The 20,180-nt window shown below is 37.8% G+C and overlaps 1 protein-coding gene across 3 annotated transcripts in view; it reads right to left on the bottom strand.

Moving 5' to 3' along the window:
- The window catches only part of LOC114029468 (WD repeat-containing protein WRAP73), a 38,114-nt gene that overhangs the window by 5,489 nt on the left and 12,445 nt on the right, over positions 1–20,180 (bottom strand). For 2 of the 3 annotated variants that reach the window (XM_027843915.1, XM_027843914.1), the window contains 5 exons: positions 12,282–12,354; positions 6,352–6,455; positions 1,404–1,490; positions 853–987; positions 684–761 (listed from right to left, as the gene is read on the bottom strand). In XM_027843915.1, the coding sequence (XP_027699716.1) occupies positions 684–761; positions 853–987; positions 1,404–1,490; positions 6,352–6,455; positions 12,282–12,354 (477 nt within the window). The remainder of the gene's footprint in view (positions 1–683; positions 762–852; positions 988–1,403; positions 1,491–6,351; positions 6,456–12,281; positions 12,355–20,180) is intronic. The other variant, XM_027843916.1, reaches the window with a different exon arrangement.

The following is a 20,180-nucleotide window of genomic DNA, read 5'->3' as shown; positions in this document are numbered from 1 at the left end:
CTTCACCCTGATTACCTCCAAAAGAAAAAAACCTAAAATTTTACATGAACCATTTACACAGAACATCATTCAGAGGTCAGTGTTGTTGCTGGCATACTAGTGGTCAGAGAGTAACTGCAGCTTCCTCTTTTCCAGTATGCCGTCACCAGGGAGAAGTGGTCTTGGGTCAAGATCTTGAGGGGAGAAACCCCTACAACCGGAAGTCTGAAACTTGCAATTTGACAAATAAAACCAACTCACATACCCTTATGTGAGTCAGCTCCCCCCCCCTTTTTTTTTACCAAAATATATGGTAAACCAACACACGCTATTCAAAAATAACTGATACATCATGCAGCAGTAATAGTGTGACCTTCTACAGTCTTGTGTGTAATAGGGAATGGATCCCATGTTTTTAAAGGGGATGCCAGTAAAGCACAAGCTCTGGTAGATTTTACCGAGAGAGAAATGGGTCTGTACACTTAAAGGACTCTGTGTCTATTACTTGAGGCCCAGCCTAGTTAAGTGCAGCAAGGCTCATCACTTTTTAAAGGGGTATCCACTAGGTGCTAAGTTTCTCCAATCACAGCTACTTATATTAAAAAAAAAAAAATGGCAGGATTTCTATCTAGTTGGTGGAGACTGAATTCAATAAAATCAAAGACCACTGCAGTTTTCACTAGCAGCATAAACCCCAAACCTACTATCTTGGGGTTATTAATGGTTGCAGGATGTCCAAACTCCGTAATCATCTTCCAAGTCACATGGTTAAGAATCCGCACCTGTTTAAAGACACAAAGTCAGAGGTGCTATCATGCTTTAAACAAATGCACATGACCAGTTCTAGAAGTCTCACGTGCACATACTCCCTACCTTTTCATCATAGCTTCCGATGGCCAAAAACTGGCTGCTAGGGCTCCAGGCTATGGCCTTGATACCTAGTGACCACTCATATGCACTGTATGTTGACAACAACCGGCCATCCAAGGAATACAGCAGAATTTTATACTGTAAACGAGACAATTTGATTCTTAAATTAAGCTTGCAGAACTTGAGAAGCTTTCAGACGAGCCATTTCAGACTACTCCACATAAGGTCATAAAGCTGTAATACTAAGAGCTGAGATTTCTATGGCACTTTACAAAGACTTCCATCAGGTCTCACACAGCTCTGAGAGCGAGGCCCTCCTGTTATTAAAATCCTTATTTTACAGATGAGGAACCTGAGGCTCCCAACCTCAGTGACTCATCCACAGTCACAGTTAATGAATGTCAGGGGCAGAGATGCGAGCCAAGTCCAAAAGTCACATTCAGTACCTATGTCAGTAATTAACAAGTGTAGGATGTCAGACATTTATTTCCATAAAAGCAGTAAGTAAAACAGCTACCAGTAAGAGCGCCTAAAAACAAGTATTTTCTTCATACCTCCAAACAACTGTCCCAAGCTGCCAACACACATCCATTCGGAGCCCACTCAATCCCAGCAAGATCTTGGGTATCCGTCTCAAAATGCTTCAAAGAAGAAGAACGTGAGGGAGGGTGAGATAGGGGAGGAACCAGAAGAAAGTTTTGAAAAGATTTTAGATCCCAAATTGTATACAGTATGTTCATTCAAACGTACACAGGATAACAGCTCCTAGATTTAGAGCTGTAAGGGAGTTGGGACGTCACTGAGTTCAAGCCAGTCATTTTAAAGAAGAGAAGCCTGGGCCTAAAGGTCAAATGACTTGCCCAGGGTCACAGCGACAGGAAGTGTCTGAGGCAGGATTGAAGCCAGGTCTTCCTGACTTGGAGCCCAGAGTGGCAGCCACTTGACAGGCCGCTTCTAAGTTTTTCCTACTATCCTGAATATAGTTTCCAGGATTAAATAACTCTTCCCTACATTTTAAAAATTATTTTATTGATTCCTACTGCTTTCACATCATATTAATTTCTTAATATGCATTCCACCTCCAGAACTGAACCCTCTCCTGACTGATACTGTTACTGCCCCGCTTCTCTGCCAAGAGAGCCGGGTTTCATCACGTTTTCCAAAACAGCACAAGAGTTCTTTCTAGCTCCATTACTGAGGTCATTTGTCTGTCTTGTGTCCTATTGGTTCATATAAATCTCGTCACATCTCTGCCCGTTTCTCACATGCATCTCCTCTCCGCTCAAAGTTCCCACCCCATTCTTACAGAGGCAGGCAGTGTGGAGTGGGCAGAGCTGGCCGGGAGCCACATCTTGCTCTCAGGCCCCCTCCTGACACACAAAGGCTCTGGGCAACTCATTATGCAGGAGCTATGTCAACGGAATTACAGGCCCAGGCCCTAACCTGACATTTACATACCTCCCACTTTGTTTCCAGGTCTCTGAGAAAAGTCCTGCGAGGAATATTGTGGAACCCACTTATTTCTGCTGCTGGCCTTCTTGAGACATATGGCCAGTGGTGGTATAGCGGCGTCAAAGTACATCTAAAAATGAAGTCCCTTTTCTTCCATAATTCCAAATTGTTTTACAGAGCTTTTGGAAAACAAATAGCTCCAGAAATGCAAATTAAAACAACTTCAAAGTACTATCTCACACCTATCAGACTAGCTAAAATGATAGAATGAGAAAATCACATGTTGGAGGGGATATAGAAAAATTGGGATATTGATACACTGTTGGCAGGGGCAGCTAGGTGGCGCAGTGGATACAGCATGGGCCCTGGAGTCAGGAGGACCTGAGTTCAAATCCGATCTCAGACACTTGACACTTACTAGCTACGTGACCCTGATCACTTAACCTCGATTACTTCACCCCGCCCCCCCAAAAGAAAATACTGTTAGTGGAATTGCAAACTGATCCAATCATTTTTGAGAGCAATTTGGAATTATGCCCAAAGAGTTCTAAAACTGTGTATACCCTCTGACCCAGCAATACCACTGTTGGATGTTTCCTAAGGCAATCAGGGAAAAAGGAAAAGATCGTACATGTTCTAAAATATTAAAGCAGCTCTTTTTGTGGTGTCAAAGAATTGGAAATTGAAGGGGATGCCAGTCCATTAGGGAATGGCTGAATAAGGTGGTATATAATCGTGATGGAATTCTGCTGTGCTGTAATGACAAGCAGGTTGATTTTAGGAAAACATGGAAAAACTTGCCTGAAATGATACAGAATGAAACGAGCAGAACCAAGAGAACATTGTATGCAGTAAAAACAACATTGTCTGAAGTGTTACTGTGAATGACTAAGCTATTCTGAGTGACATGAATATTCAAAACAACTACAAAGGATGAGAGAAGGTATCATCCACCTCCAGAGAAAGAATCGATATATGGAAGTGTGTATTGTATGGTTTCACACATGTTGGCCTTCTCTATTGCTGGGCTGGGAGGGAGAGAAGGAAACTCAAAACGTACCAACAAAAACTCAAAACGAGAACAGATAGCTCCACCAACACTGTCTTCCCCATGGCCTCTCCAACACAGCGTTTCCAGTTTTTTGCCATCTTTGACAGTCATCTTTGTCAATTTTGTGAAGTAAAACCTCAGAGTTGTTTTAATTCTCTTATAACTATCAATTTGAATCGAGTATTGACAAGGTCATATACAGTTTGCAATTCTTTATTTGACCTCTTCTAAAGGGGAATGGCTCATGGTCTTATACATGTATATCAATACTCCATGCATCTTGGATAACAGATTTTTCTCAGTGATACTGGACACGTTTTTTTCATTTGCTTGTTTCCTAATTCTATGCTATGAAAAGACTTTAATTTTATGTAATCCAAATTATTTCTCATATCTTTTATTCTTCTAGGCTTGCTTGGTTAAGAATTCTCTGGCACACTAGTCATGAAAGGTACTTCCTTCTGAAGGCCTCCATTTTTTAATGACGTGGCCTTTTACACAAGGCTGCATATACATTAGGTCATTATTTCAGTGACTGTGTGAGATGTTAGTCTAAACTTTATTTCTATCAAACAGCATGCCAGAAGCTCTCGTCAAACAAGTTCTTCCCCCATAATTTATACTCTTGATTTAACACTTTATCAAACACTGAGCAACAGTTGCTTCTGGTTATTGCTTATCTAGTCTATTTCACTGATCTATGTTGCCTATTTAATTACTGATTTAAATCAATGATTATTGTTTTATAATACAATTTGAAGTCTGGTATTCAATGCTCTCTTCATTTTTTTCATTATTTACTCCAAATGATTTTATCATTTTGTCTACTCCTATAAAATATCGTTTGTGATAATCTGTTATAGCACTAGCGCTGTAAATTAATTCAGGTAGTAACATCATTTTTACTATGTTAGCATAATCTAACCATGAATTGAATCTCTAATTAAGGCTTCTTTTATTTCAGGAAGAGAGTTTGTAGTTATCTTATGTAAGTGCTATGTATGACTTAAAAGCCTAACTCATATTTTTTATACATTTTAAAAGCTATTTGGAACAGAATTTCTTGTTTTCTCCCGGTTCTTTTTTATATTGTATAGAAAAGCTGATTTTTAAGGATTTCTTTTGTATGAAGTTATTAAATCATCTCAATCAGTTTCTTGGCTGATTCTCTGAAATTTTCTAGGTAAACTATGGTGCCATCTACAAATAAAGACAATTTTGTTTTCCTTATTTGATATTAAAACCTTTAATTTCATTCTCTTGTCTTATCAATATAGCTTAAACATTTAGATAAAGCTAAAATAATAATGAGGGAGGGCAGCTAGGTGGCACAGTGCATAGAGCACCAGCCCTGAAGTCAGGAGGACCTGAGTTCAAATCCAGCCTCAGAACAAGCCCTTAACACTTACTAGCTGTGTGACCCTGGGCAAGTCACTTAACCTTAATTGCCTAAAAATAAATTAAATTAAATTAAATTAAAAATACATAAATAAAGAAATAAATACCTAAATAAATAAATAAATAAATAAATAAAGGGGAAAAAGAAATATCCTTGCTTGACTATCCTTGCTATTGTACTGGAAAGGCTTCCAGGGTTTCTTTATAGCAAAGAAGCTTTAGGCTTCAGATACATTCTTTTGGTCATATTGAAAAAAGGATCTTTCCATGCTTTTGATTTTTAGGGTTTTAATATAAATGAGAACTATATTTTTTCTTTTTTCATTTTAAATAACATTTTATTTTTTCCCAATTACATGTAAAAACAATTTTTAGCATTCATTTTTAAAATTTTGAGATCCAAATTCTCTTTCTCTTCCTTCCCCTCTTCTCTCCCTGAAATGGTAATTTTTTTCTTCTCCTTTTCTTTTTTTATTATTTTTTTCCACTTAATAGTATTTTATTTTTTCAATTACACATAAAGATAGTTTTCAACATTCATTTTTATAAGATTTTGAGTTCCAAATTTTTCTCCCTCCCCTCTTCCCTCTCCAAGACAGCCAGCAATCTGACATAGGTTATACACGTACAATGACATTAAACATATTTCCACATTAGTCATGCTGTGAAAGAAGAATCAGAACAAAAGGGAAAAACCATGAGAAAGAAAAAAACAAAAAGCAAAAAGTGAAAATAGTATCCTTTGATCTGCATTCAAACTCCATAATTCTTTCTCTGGGTGTGGATAGCATTTTCCATCATGAGTCTTTTGGAATCGTCCTGGGTCCTTGAAGTGCTGATAAGAGTAAAGTCTATCATAGCTAATCATGGCACAATGTTGCTGTTACCATGTACAATGTTCTCTTGGTTCTGCTCACTTCACTCTGCATCAAGAACTGTATTTTTTCAAAGGCTTTTTCCTCATATAGATAAATAATCATGTGGATTTTACTGTTTATATAATTACCAATGCTAGTCATTTTCCTAATGTTAAATCATCTTTGAAGTCATGTTATAAATTCAATTTGGTCACAGTGAATTACACTATTCTAGTCTCCTTGACGTGATTTTATTTAATGTTTTTAACACCAATATTCATTAGCGAAATTTGTCTTCAGTTTTCCTTTTCTGATTTGTTTCTGCTTGGTTTGGGTATCAGTACTCTATTTGTCTCAAAATTAATGCTTAACTGTTGAAGATCACGAAGTTAGCAAAAGAATTAATATTTAGTCTGATACTATACTTAATTTGCTGCAGTAAACTAATAATCTACAGACCTAAACATAAACTATAAAATACCAGCTATGTTATAAATAACTTAAATGCTAATAAGAAAAAGTAAAATCATTCTATTTTGAAAATTCCTACCTCTTCTACATCACTAATGTACACTTTATAATCAAGCAGAATTTACCAATATGTGGCAGTGCAAAAATCTGAGTTAAAAAATAGTCCCTAACTCCTAGGAATGTAATATAACCATATCTACTATAAATCCATCCTAGTAGCTTAAGAAACATACCTCTAAAAAATATTTTTAGTAGTAACCAGAAATGTCTCACCCTCAAGAGCTGCCAGTCACTACACACAAAGAGGCTAATATAATCTTTGCAGTCACGCCTTTCTGCCAATGCCATGTAGCGGCCATCCTTTGTAAAGCTTATTCCTAGCAGAAAAATTAAAATTTTGTGAATTTATGAAGAAGAGACACAAAATCAGAGGACTAATTTTCTGCAAAGAACGAAAGGAAGAAAATAGGCAAAGGAGGAGAAAGTAACAAATAAAAATCTCAGACAGTAGGTTAACACACAGTACTTTTAACCAGACCTGTGATTTCATTTGCACAGGCTGCTCCTGGAGAGGAGTTCCCTCTACCAATCTAGATGAGCACCTGCTCTGAAGTGAAGTGTCCCACAGTCACTGAGAGGCATGGTGACCCGCTCAGGATGGCATAGCCACAGAACACTGGGCTCAGTCTGGAAGCCAGGTCGTCCCGACTCAGAGGCTCACTCTCCATCTACTACAACATGCTGTCCTTCTTACCATACATGGATTTCCAAATGTCAAAGAACTGTAGTAATAGAGATTAAATTATACACCATACAATTTCAGTATTAAGTGTAATCTTGCTAAGATAACTCAGAAAATACTTCAATATTTTCTTGTACTTCATCAATTATTACTATACTACTGATGTTCAGAAAAAGTAAAAAATATTGATAGGATGTCACATAAAATAAACTTACTGTGTGTCCTTTCCACTTTTGAATCAGTTTATTTGGCTGAAGGAAATTTAAGTTAGTAAGTTGGACAAAATTATGACATTATACTACCTTGTTCTCTCTCAACTTAAAAAGCCTAAAGCCTCTTGTGTCAGAAGTTATTAAAATAAAGTCATTTCCATTTTTTAATATTTATTTCAATTAAGAAAACATCTATTAAGTACCTACTTAATAATGTGCCAGGTATTGTGCTGAGGATACAAAAATAAAAGCAAAAATAAAAACAAAATCACCCCTGCCCTCAAGGAACTTATGTTCTACTGGAAAGAAACAGCATGCACACAGATATAGAAGACATAAAATCAAAATAATTTCCAAGAGGTAGGATCTTAGCAACTGGAATGGGTCAGGATAGAGCTTCTGTAGGGGTTAACATAGGAGCTGAGCTTTGAAGGAAACCAAGGATTCTACAAGATGGGAATGAGGACAAAGAGCATTCTAAGGACAGCAAACAGCCTGTGGCAGAGGCAGAGGGCTGAGAGGTGGGATGCTGCATGTAACACCAAACACTAAATAGAAGAATAATTGAACTAGAATATAGAATGTGTGAAGGCTGGAATCCTCTAACTCAGTGACACTACCTCTAGGCATATTCTCCAAAAAGGTCAAAGACCCAGAGAAAAGATTCCTATGGACAAAACATATTTAAGGCAGGACTTTCTGTGACAGTAAAGAACTGTGAATAAATGAATAAGTGCATTCCCATTTGAGACAAATGGGAATGCACAAACAACTCCAGTACATTAATTTAGTGGAATATTACTGACCATAACAAATGCTGAACAAGACGGACTCAAAAAACCTGGGAAGACGTGTATGAACTGATATAAAGTGAAATGAACAGAACTAGGAGAACAATGTACATGGTGGCTACACCACCATAAAGGAAAATAATTTTGAGAGACTTGAGCGCTTTGATTAATGCAGTGATCAATCATGACTGCAGAGGATCGATAATGAAATCTGCTCTCCATTTCTTGATAGAGAGAGTACAAAATGGCCTAGAGGTACAAAATGACATATATTTTCAGACACAGCCTCTATCTTGATTTGTTTGCTCTACTCTACTTATTAAATACAAGTTCAGGGGAAGCAGTGATAACATTAGTGAGTAATGAGAATGATATCCAAGAAAAGAAATAAAAAAGAATCAATAAAACATTCTTAAGGATACACCAAAGACAGCATAAAAGGTTTGGACAAGGTGAACAAGCAGGGCAATTCTGTTACTTTCATGTTAAATTTAGTATCTACTATAAAAACTGCAATGTAAGAAAAGTTCAGTTTCATATAAAATACTCCTCTTTTGTTGTTTATTAAAATGCCAATTTTTTAAAATTAACTTAATAGTCATTAAACAAATGTAAACATTTAAGTGCATAATAAAAAAAAAAGAACATCAAAAAATTTTTAAAAGGAAGGAAAGTAGGAATCAAATCATGGAAGGCTTTAAAAACCAAATAGGAGAATCTGTATTTTGTCCTCCAGGGAGGAAGGAGCTTTAAAAAAAAAAAACCAAAGACCACATTTAATAAGCATGAATATTTCCATATAGAAGGAATGGAAAACTAACACTGTATGTGAAACTGTGAATCTATCACATATAGTTTTTTTAAAGTATATAATACACAATGATCCAAGATAATCCCGAAGAACTAATGATGAAGTATACCTTCTACCTCCAGAGAACGAACTGATATTGATTGAATACAGACTGAAGCATGCTAGTTTTCACTTTCTTTTTTTTCCTTTTATTCAACTCTTCTTGACTAATATGGAATGTTTTAAATAATTTTTAAAAGTATATATTAAGTTTAACAGAACAGTACAAACACTACCTTGCTTATGTGTTCCCTTCTGAACCTCTTACTGCTCTCTGCTGTATATCTGTAAGAATATTTCATTTCTTCTTTCTTTTATTTTTGCATCACTATCACTAATCCCCCTTACTGCCTTCCATAATACTCCCTTCCCAAAAAATCCACTGCCTCTTGTAACCAACAAGTATAGTGAATCAAAACAAAGCCATATAATGACTGTATCTGAAAATTGACGTCTTCTTCTGCATCTCTAGTGGGAAACATGATCCACCCTCGGTCTTCTGGAGTCATGACTGGGCACTACATTGATCACATGCGTTTTTCTTTCCTATGCTGCAGTTGTCGAACTCCTGGTTCTCATCACCTCTCTCTCTCTCAGTTCCTCCAAGTCCTCCCAGGCTTTGTTGAGTTGGTCTCTCCCCTCCCTTACCATAGCTTGGCCTGCTCTGTGCTCTGTCCTCAGCCTCTCTGCTCTCTCTATAATGTCTCACGTAAAGATTTCACAAATTCCCATGGGTTCAACCATCATCTCCATGCAAATGACTCTCAGTCTTTGTATTCAGCCCTAGTCTTTTCCTTGAGCTCCAGTGTGGCACTGTCAACTGCCTATGGGAATTTCAAAAGCAGACATCCCATTGGCAGCATCCTAAACAGAACTCACTATCTTTGCCCCCAAATTATTCCAAACTACTGTCTTACTGTTGACGGCACCACCATCCTCCCAGTTACCAGTTTTTCACTCATTGTCATCGATTCCTCTCTCTCTCACTTCACTCGTTCACTCAGTCGCCAAATCTTGCCATTTCTATGGCCTCTTCTCTCCACTCACTCAGCCACCACGGAGTTCAGGCTTTCATCACCTCTCACTCGGACTACTCCATTGGTCGCCCTGCCTCCAGTCCTCTCCCCCATTCCAAAACATCTGTCACAAGCCACCAATGTGATGTCACAAAGTGTAGGATTGATCATGTCACCCAATTATGCAATGATCTCCAGTGGCTCCCTATTACCTCCTAAGATCAAATATAAACTTTTTACAATGTGGACTCTTCCCACCTTTCCATTCTTACCATAAATTCCATGGTACAGCTATGCTGGACTACTTAACTGTTCTTGAACTAGATACATCATCCTCTGTCTCCATGCCTTTGTGCCATCTCTCCCTGAAGCTTGGGGTGCTTTCCTTCCACACCTCCCCCTCCTAGATTCCCTGGCTTCCTTAAGGAATTGGCTCAAATACCACCTAGCTGCAAATGCCCTTCCCTATAAGGTTACTTTACACCTAGTCGGTATGTATGTTGTATACACCTACTTATGTATATGCTATCTCCATTAGAATGTAAGCTCCTTGAGGGCAAGGACTGTTTTTGTTCTCTCTTTGTAACTCCAATGTTTAGCACAGTACCTGGCACATATTAAGCAATTAATAAACGTATATTCGTTCACTGATTGGATTACATTCATCACTCACCATTTGTTCAGCCATTCCCCAAATGATGGACACCCAATTTATTTCCAGATCTTTGCTACAACAAAAATGCTGCTATAAATATTTTTGAAGGAGTCCTTTCCCCTTTACTATCTTTTGGGAATATGTCAGTAATGGTTAGCACTAGGTCAAAAGGCATGCATAATTTAGTGATTTTTAAGGTTATAGTTCCAAACTGCTTTCCAGGACAGTTGGATCAATTCATAATTTCACCACCAGGGCATTAATGTGTGTTTTCTCCCACAACCCATCTAACAACAGCCATTCTCTATTTCTGTCGTCTGATGGATATGGTGGGAGTCATTTTACTTTGCAATTCTCTTATTATCAGTGATTTATAGCAGTTTTTCATATGCTTGTTTCCACTGGGACATGGTCAGATGTGTGCTTTAGGAATATCCATTTGGAAGCTAAGTGCAAGATGCAGGGAGACTTATTAGGAGATTACTGTAATAGTTCAGGTAGGAGGTGATGAAGGCTTGAACTAGGGTGGTGGCTACAGGAGTGAAGAAAAGAAGACAAGAGAGCAAAAGATATGGTGTCGACAGAATTGAAAAGATTTGGTAAATAGTTAGTTGTGAGGGGTAAATGAGAGGGAAGAGTAAAGATAACTCGCAGGTTGTAAACCTGGATTTCTAGAAGGATAGTGCTGCCCTCAACAGAAGCAAAGGAAGGTTGGGGGGAAAGGGGATGAAAATGAATTCTGTTTTGGATATGCTGAATTTAAGATGTTTATGGGACATCCAAGTGGATGGAAATATCCAATATGCAGTTTGGTGATAGGGGTTAAAATTCCAGAGAAAGAGTGGGACTGGATATATAGATCAGGAAGTTCTCTGAATGGACAACTTGCTTTTAAGAAAAGACATTATGCCTCAGATAATATGCCTAACTGTGTAATGATGATAAAGGATACTAATAATAGCCATTTTATTCAAACACACACAATTTTCCAATCTCTTGTGGAAACATAAAAGTATTTATTTTTGACTACTAAAAGAAAAACAATGAATAACTTAGATAATCTATTCTAACACATCATTCTGCTCAGTTCCTCAGAAAACTATTACTGCATTGTGCTGATTCGAGTGGTACACCTAGCTCATTTTTGGTGTGTAGACCAAATGAAGCTGGTGGTGTATTATACATTTACACAAGTAAACTAGTAAGATTAATAACAAATTCCCATAGCCCTTTCCTCCTAAGGGCTCAGAGGACTTATGTAAAGTACAGTGGCCAGCTCAATTATCCTCACAAATATCTGTTGTCAGCCCCTGAGCTCCTGGGCCTCAGTCTCATCTAATGACTGAGGGCTAGCCCCCAACCATGCTGTGCCATGCCATCTAGTCACCCAACCAGGCTTTCCACCTCCTGCTCTGTGCACAATAACCAAATCAATTGCTTACAGGAAAAGCATGACCCTCACCTGCCCTATGGATCAACTCATCATCCCTGTGACTTCCCAGACCCAAACTTCCTTCGCTGGCAACCACTCCCTATGTGTGTTGTGTTCTTTTCCTCTGTTAGAATACGACCTTCAGGGCATGGACTGAATCACTTTTTGTACCTGTATCTCTAGTGCTTGGCACAGTCCCTGGAACACAGAAAGCTTTCATTTATTTCATTCATAGGGGTATAATAATACAATTTCCCTTTTACAAACAGACCAACAGAAACAAAGGCTAACTATTTCCCCAAGATTAGAGAAGGCGTCAATAGAAGGATCAGAACTAGGCTCTGCTGAAGTCCTATTGATGTTCTAACTAAGTGTCCCTTGACTGATGAACAGCCATCAGGTCGAAAGGGATGTAGATACACCCAATTCAGCATCACGGGCTTGATCGGTGTGTGCGATCGCCCTATTAAAAATACTCTCCTGACAAGAGTTCTGATACACTCACCCTGCTGACAGGCTTTAGGATACTTGATATAAGATACAGATTTTGTACACAGGGACCAGACCGTTATCCGTAGCTGTGAGAGAGAAGAGGGGAAGGGAAGAAAAAGAGGCAATGTGTGTTAACTTTGCAAATTCTAAAACAATGTCCAATTCACATATCCAAATGAGACCTTCCAAACTGACAAGTTTAGGAAATTTAAATATTTCTTTACTACTGGAGATGAAAACAGAAAAAGTGTTAGTTACCTCAAAATTTTCCTCCCTTAATAATGTTTAGTAGGATATTTACTCTTAATATAATCATACTTATATAAGGAGTCCAATTTTTCAAAATTTGTATAAATATTTATGTGTGTGTATATATATATATATATTTGTGTACATATATTCACATGTATATTCCAAGTACCCACTTATACAGTCCCTGCTGTTAAAAGTAAAAGAACATTCAGACTAATCTTTGTTTTAATTTTACAATACAATTTTGTTGAGTGCTACAAAGTATTATAAAATAGCTATCTATTTTTACATAAGTTCGTTGTTTTAAACTATCTAATCCATTAATTGCTGTGTCATTAAACAGTGTACAGATTTTTTCCCCAAAAATCAAGTTACAGAAAAATCATTCTCACTTCACCAAGCATATCAATTCACTATTACGTGCAAACCATTTATCTGATTCACAGGACTGTCTTCCTTCACAACATCAAGAAAGATTTTGAACTACTGACTACAGTAATGACCAACGGAAAACTGATGGCCAAAGAAAGAAGGGAATAATTGCTTATGTGTACAGTTTCTCTTACTGAATCCAAAACAATTTTTGGATTATGCATTTTATCACCTTCTTGACACCTCTATTTCCCTTAGTATATATAACTCTGAACTGACTACATAGGATAAAATGAGATCCTATCACTCAACAGCTTATTAAGTAGCTCTGACATACAGAACCTGGACCAAGTACTTTAGGAAGATGCTAAAGAAACAAACATGACCTTTATATACAATATTGTTGTCCTGTACAAAGGACAATAGACAGTCAGGCCCTGACAGACAGATGCTTTGTCTAGTGTCTAAGCAGTACAAAACAGGCACTAACTAAACCTGGAAGATTAATCTGGAGACAGGAAAAAGCCCATCCAAAAGCTGCTTTTGAGGTGGCCAGTACCGGCCCACTAACACAATAGTGGATAAGCAGATTTTCCCATTGCACCCTACAATCTCATAAAAGTTTATTGTCATACCTAGCATTCTAAAACTCAAGCACAACCTAGACAGAGTATCTTAATCTTCACTCTGATTTTGTTTTTATCCTTGACAGGAATTCATCCTTGATAAGAATTTTCAAGATTCTCACAAGTATTTGGAAATGTTTCTAACACCACATTTCCAGTACCTTTTTTTGTTTGTTTGTTTTAGTTTCTAGCAAATACTGTGCCAGGTACATAACATAAAAAAGCCATCTCAGGGACAGCTGAGTGGTGCAGTGGATAAAGCACCAGCTTGGAGTCAGGAGTACCTGAGTTCAAATGTGGCCACAGATACTTGACACTTACTAGCTGTGTGACCTTGGGCAAGTCACTTAATCCCACTGCCTATGAAAAAAAAAAAAGCCATCTCAAAGAGCAATCTCAGATTGGAAGAGCATCCAGCAAAGTTTCAAAAGACAAGGCAGAAGTATCATTTAAAATAGTAAATCTGAATACATCTTCACTGTAACTAAACAAAGTCCCAGGAAGAAGAATATATTCTGAATGATCACTTCCCATCAGCTCAAAGTGACTTCTAGAAATGTTGCAAGAATCTGGAAGAATGTGTAAAATGTCAGTGGGATGGAAAGAGGTGAGAAATCATCACTGCATATCTGAGTCTAGCAAATACCACATCAAGAATTGGGACTAGAGGACCACTGAGGTATTGAAAACCAAATACCATCTCAAAGAGCTTGGAACCACTAGATGCTCTTGCCATTTTCTGAGTCTGGGGTTTAAAAAGAAACAAGTGAATTAACTTTCTCCACTTCTTCCCTATCTTCTGCCTAAGAAATAGTACACCTGACTTACAATTTACAGAGTGTTTGGAATATTTCTGGAAACACTTATCCATAGGCACAGAATGCAGAAATCGTGAAGGAGGCCAAGTCAGCTGCAAACAGGCATCTCCACAGTGCTCCAAGGTCACAGACAGAACTATGTGAGCAGGACATGAACATCTGCCCTATTATTCAATCAAAAACAAATACTTGATGCTCCATAGCAACAGCAGCAACAAAAGACGTGTGTGCGCATGCGTCAAGGTCTCCTGTGAACTTTAGTACTCCTATGTGAAGCAAATAGAGACTTTTACTGTGACACTTTGCACATTTTAGACAATGGCTGGCAACAAAATAAAAAATTATGATCCATATGATAGCAGAGAAAGTGACAAGTAAATAATGGGGTATGATGAGTGAGCCTTAGAATAAAACTTGGGAAAAAGCACTAGAAAACTCATACTATCCTGAACAGTGATTTTACTCCTTACCCTAGAGAAGAAAAATGTACAAACCACAAAAAAGTAGTCAGTAGACTCCACAATAGAAAGAGTATTTCAAGACCACACACATACACCCTCTCTTTCTCTCTCTCTCTCATTCCTTTTGGTGTGCCCCCATCAATCCTTTTTATCTTATATTAAAAAAAAAACCTGAAGAGCTGTCCATGACATATCTATGGTGATAGCATCTATATTTGAAGAAACAAAACACTCTTACCTAGCCACTGCCTGAAATGTTCATTTTATGGTCACTCTTCAATTACATCTTCTGGGACGTAATGATTTCAAGGACTCAATTTAACTGACAAACTAAGTACTCCCTCACCATCTTTGGCTCCAGGGAAAACTATATGAAATGTCAGAGAATTCTATTGCCAGAAAACAAAAGCATGGAATTCAGGGAAAGTAAATTTGAAGTTCTAGGATATGAAAGTGCTTTCGAGTTCTATGCTTTTACAAAGCTGCCTATCCAGTTCACCTACAGAAACTAAATGGGACCAAATACAGGCTATACCAAATGAGATCTCCTTAAAAGGAAATATGTACACATAGACACGTTGAAAAAACAATTCCACAAAATCAACATACAAAAATAGATACAGAGATTTGCCCTTCCCCAGAAGGTTCGAGCTGAGATTGCCAACAAAGAGATGATGGAGAAACCTCAGAAAGAAACAAAGCTGAAGATCCTGAGAATAAAACTGAATTTAAGATGCATTTGGGCCACAGCATTTACCATATGGTCTTCAAGAACAAAGCTTATGAACGAAATGAGCTGCTTCTGCCAGGCTGCATGACCTACATGGAAGATCTGGAGGGATGAGTATGCAGACACACATGTCCCCACTACACTTATCTGGAGCAAAGCTGACTGTCCTGCCATGGAGGCCCAGACCACACTGACCACAAATGACATCATCATCAGCAAGCTGACACAGATCCTTTTCTACTTGGCAGGACACCCAGAATAAGAAGCTGAAGAAAAAAAGCAAAGGAAAGCTGGATGAGAAGAAACCTCTGGAAGCTGACAAGAACATTTTTGAAGACATTGGAGATTATGTACCATCAATAACTAAGGTTCCAAGGGGAAAAGAATGGCAGTAATATCATGAACCAGAGGGAAATCACGAACGAGACTGAGAATGGAAAAGAGAGAACAGGACAGAGAGCAGGACTGAGAAAGAGAGTGGGATGGGGAAAGAGAAGAGAAGAAGCAACATGGCTATTTTGAGAAGCCCAAAGTGAATGATGAGCCCATTGACATTGATAAAGGTCCTGGATCTGCCAACAAGTTGAGAAAGTCCATCAAGGAAAAGTCTGCTGATTCCGCTGGTTGGGAAGGTGGCAACTCCCTGAAGAAACCAGAAGATAAGAAGCAGATGGGAGATTTCTTTGGCCTGTCCACCAGTTATGCAGAGTGTTATCCAGCCACAATGCATGACATGGCTGTGGACAGTGATAAGGAGGTGGATCATAGCAAAATGGACCAGGGTAACAAGAAGGGACCATTGGGTCGATGGGACTTTGACACCCAGGAAGAGTATAGCAAGTGTATGAACAGCAAAGAGGCTTTGCCTAACACTACATTCCAGTATGGCATCAAGATGTCAGAAGGTCAGAAAATCAGATGCTTCAAAGAAACAAATGACAAGGCAGAGCTTGACCAACAATGGGAAAAGATCAGTGCAATTATTGAGAAAAGAAAGAAAATGGAGACTGATGGGGCTGAGGTCAAAAATATCAGTCCAGCACTCCAATTCCTGGAAGATTACTTATCTAGTTATTTTTCAACTTTCTTTCTCTCTCCTTGCACTTCCCTTAGAGAGGCTACAATGTTCATGTGTATGTATGATGAAATTATATTGTTCTGACTATTAAAATCCATGATAACAAAAAAATGGATTGACATTGCAAGTTTCTTTTAAATTTTATTTCCATTCAAATAAAGATATTTTATTTACTTCTTATCATCAGAGCTTTCATTACTTCTGCTTAAGATCAAAATCTGAGAGCTCTGAAGGAGCTCAGAGCTCATTTCATATTATTACCACGTGTGGCCTGAGCAGGGCAGAGTTCAGAGGGACCAGCACTTCCTTATCCCGTAAGAACTGTTCTCTTCTTGCACCAGCCTTTGGGGCTACCTCTTTACACTGCCCACTTGAGTTTGCAGTCCACTAAAACCCCCAAATCTTTTTTTGGATAAACTGCTATTTAGCCATACATTTCTCACTGTTGAATTTCGTTTCATTAAATTAATTCTCATTTTTATGCCTCCCCTATTGTTGCTATCTCAGTTTCTCCCACTATCCCATATATATGCTATGCTCAAACCAACCCGGACAAGACATTGGTCAATCAATCAGCAATCCAGGTACACTCTGGAGTGCCGCAGACTGCACCATCTCTAGAGCTTTAGTGGTCCATTCACTGATAGCATATTTAAGTATTTTAAGTATTTTATGAGCTGTAATGGACCTATAGTCAGGAAGACCTGAGTTCAAATCCGGCCTCAGACACTTACTAGCTGTGTGATCCTGGACAAATCACTTAACCCTGTTTGCCTCTGTTTCCTTATCCACAAAATGAACTGGAGAAAGAAAAGGCAAACTGCTCCAGTGTCTTTGCCAAGAAAACCCCAAATGGGGTAACAAAGAGTCGGACGCAACCAAAACATCTGAACAACAAAATTTTAGGTATCAGAATAAGTATAAAAGATAAACAAGAATTACAAAGGGTGGAAATTGCATAGAGATAGATGTAGGTTTAATTTAAGTAAAAACTGTCTAACCATTAGAGTTAAGCAGAAGGAGAATGGGTTGCATTGAGAAGTAGTAGGTTCTATTCACTGGAGGTCTTTAGAGGTTTCTAAATAATGCTGATATAATAACATAATGTAATTATTATATTATAATAATAGCCGACATTTATATAATGCTTTAAGGTTTACAAAACACTTTACATATACCATCCTTTGAGGCAGGTACTATTATTATCCTGATTTTATCAATGAAAAACAGATCCTGCAAAGGAAAGTCACCACCATAATACACCACAGACGTTTTGGTCTAGATGGGACAAAATGACCTGTGAGATCCCGTGATTCTACATGGTGAGCTGGCTAAACACAGCGTGTGTGGCATGTGAACTATCTACAGCCATTAGTTGTCCTCCAGGTCATGTTTCTGACCCACAACCAAGAAGAGTTAATAGAACGCAAGATTGAAAGGTCACCCACTCTAAGAAACCAGGATGATCGTGACAAGTTCTCAGGACAAGTTGCTTCAAAATCTCAATGACCCAAGAGTATGAGCAGCACATCTTCACAAAGTAAACATGTTGTCTATCTCCATGTTGTATCATCTGGACCTGCCATTCTAGAATTTGAAACCACCTTGTAGAAATTTAGGGCGTGCGTGACATCGGGGGCAGCATACTAATGTGCTTCCAGATCGTAACGTGTAACGTCCTCAAAGTAACTGCCTTTGGCCTTTGCCTGCTCCACTGGACCAGTGTGCAGCCACTGACATGTCATATTAGGGACCCATAAATAGCTGATTCAAAACGTGTAATAATGGTGGTCTTGTCCTGTTCTAATGTAGTTTTATCTCCAAGTGTCTATAAAGCTTAATGTGCTATGCTATGTAAATATTTTATTGATTTAACCCTGGTTTAACTGTCATTACCTCAATGCCAACACACCTTTAGGGATCAAATGATAACAAAGGCACCTAACCAACCTAAAGTGATTTATAACTCTGAAAGAATTGTGATATGTGGAGATACCCTAAGTTCTGTGTGTGAGGAGGAAGATAAATAAAAGTGAATTTAAAAAGTAGGAAAAAAAAAAAAAGAGTGTGTACATCAGTTACCTAAATAGCATCTTCAATGCCTAGTACAGGGCCTTTCACAAAATAAACTCAATTAACACCTGTAATACTGAATAGGCAGAACCTGAATTCCAGGTTAAGGTTCCAAGAAGCTTATTTAGTTCAAATATTTATGATTTTATCAATCTTAGTATTTCTGACAGAGACTGCAGTCTTCTTACAATTGAGGGTGTCTATGGACAAAAAACTTCACTGTCTTGTGGCCATCCGGGTAAGGAGCCTCTGCACACTTTGCCGGGCTGGTCCTTGGACAACAGTTGTACAATTAATGATCACAGAAAACACAAAACCTTTCTGACTTGGCAGGACCTATGATTCCATGACCTGTCAAAGACTATACTCCACAAGTTTATCTAATGCGTTTACCTAAAGCAAATCCTTCTTCCAAGTGCTTACGGATAGTTTCATTTGCTCTTTCCTACAGGATGACGAACCTTATTTAATTAGTCTATCAAAGGAGAAAGGAATAACGAACAGTTTGGAACACAGAGTGGGCCTGGCGCATACAGCACTGGACTTAAGAGTCAGGGAAACTTGAGTTCAAATATGGTGTATGCACTTACTAGCTGTGTAACCCTAAGCAAGTCACTTCACCTCTATCTGCCTCATGTCGTCATCTGTAAAACGGGGATAATCATAGTACTTACCTCCTAGAGTTGTTGTGAGGATAAAATGAGATAATATTTGCAAAGCACTTTGCAAAACTTAAAGTAATATGTAAATACTCTCTATCATGGTTGTTGTTTTCTGTTCTCACTAAGTCAAATTAAAAATTTTCATAACAAAGTAAATTCATTTCAACAAATATTTATTAAGATAAATTCAATTAGTTATCTTTAAAAAATTAAGTAAAATACAACTGATTTTTAGATCATCTGCTCTTTTAGATTTCTCCAGAGAACTGTTTATCAGAAAAAATTGAATTGATCACTATTTATGAATCTGCCTTAAGCTTCATCTATCACTTGCCATGAGAAAAATGTTTAAATAACTTTTTTTTTCCTTAGGGAGAGAGTAGTTGGGGTAGGAGAAAGGGGAGAGATGGCAGAGTATAATGTTTCAAGAATTTTAGATGTGAATGCTTTCTCTTTGAAAAAATACCATATCTTTTTTCCCCCAAAATTTTCAGAGCTAAGATTAATTGCATTATTGCTAAGATACCAATACTAATTTAATAATATATACTACTATCGCAACTATTTAGAAATCCTTTATTACATGTGCCATTTAATTAAGTAGATTTGTCAAAGGCAAATCACAAAGAAAACAGGTTCAGAAAAGTTTTCAGCTGTTGTTTTGGAGTGGAAAAACAAACCAAAAGCAGAAGCATTTTTAAGATAGTCTAAAAAACAGCTGAGAAATAAAAAGTATTTCAATGGTAATGTGATAAAGAGTCTCTACCATCGGGTTAAAGGACATCATCACTAAGTTTGACTGCTAAGAGCAGGTGTGAGACTGGTGATTTTCATTAAATA

This window comes from Vombatus ursinus, unplaced genomic scaffold (genome assembly GCF_900497805.2).
Source record: "Vombatus ursinus unplaced genomic scaffold, bare-nosed wombat genome assembly UNPS02014932.1, whole genome shotgun sequence".
Taxonomy (NCBI): domain Eukaryota; kingdom Metazoa; phylum Chordata; class Mammalia; order Diprotodontia; family Vombatidae; genus Vombatus; species Vombatus ursinus.
The sequence above is the reverse complement of the archived record's forward strand: the minus strand, read 5'-3'. Positions and strand labels throughout refer to the sequence as shown.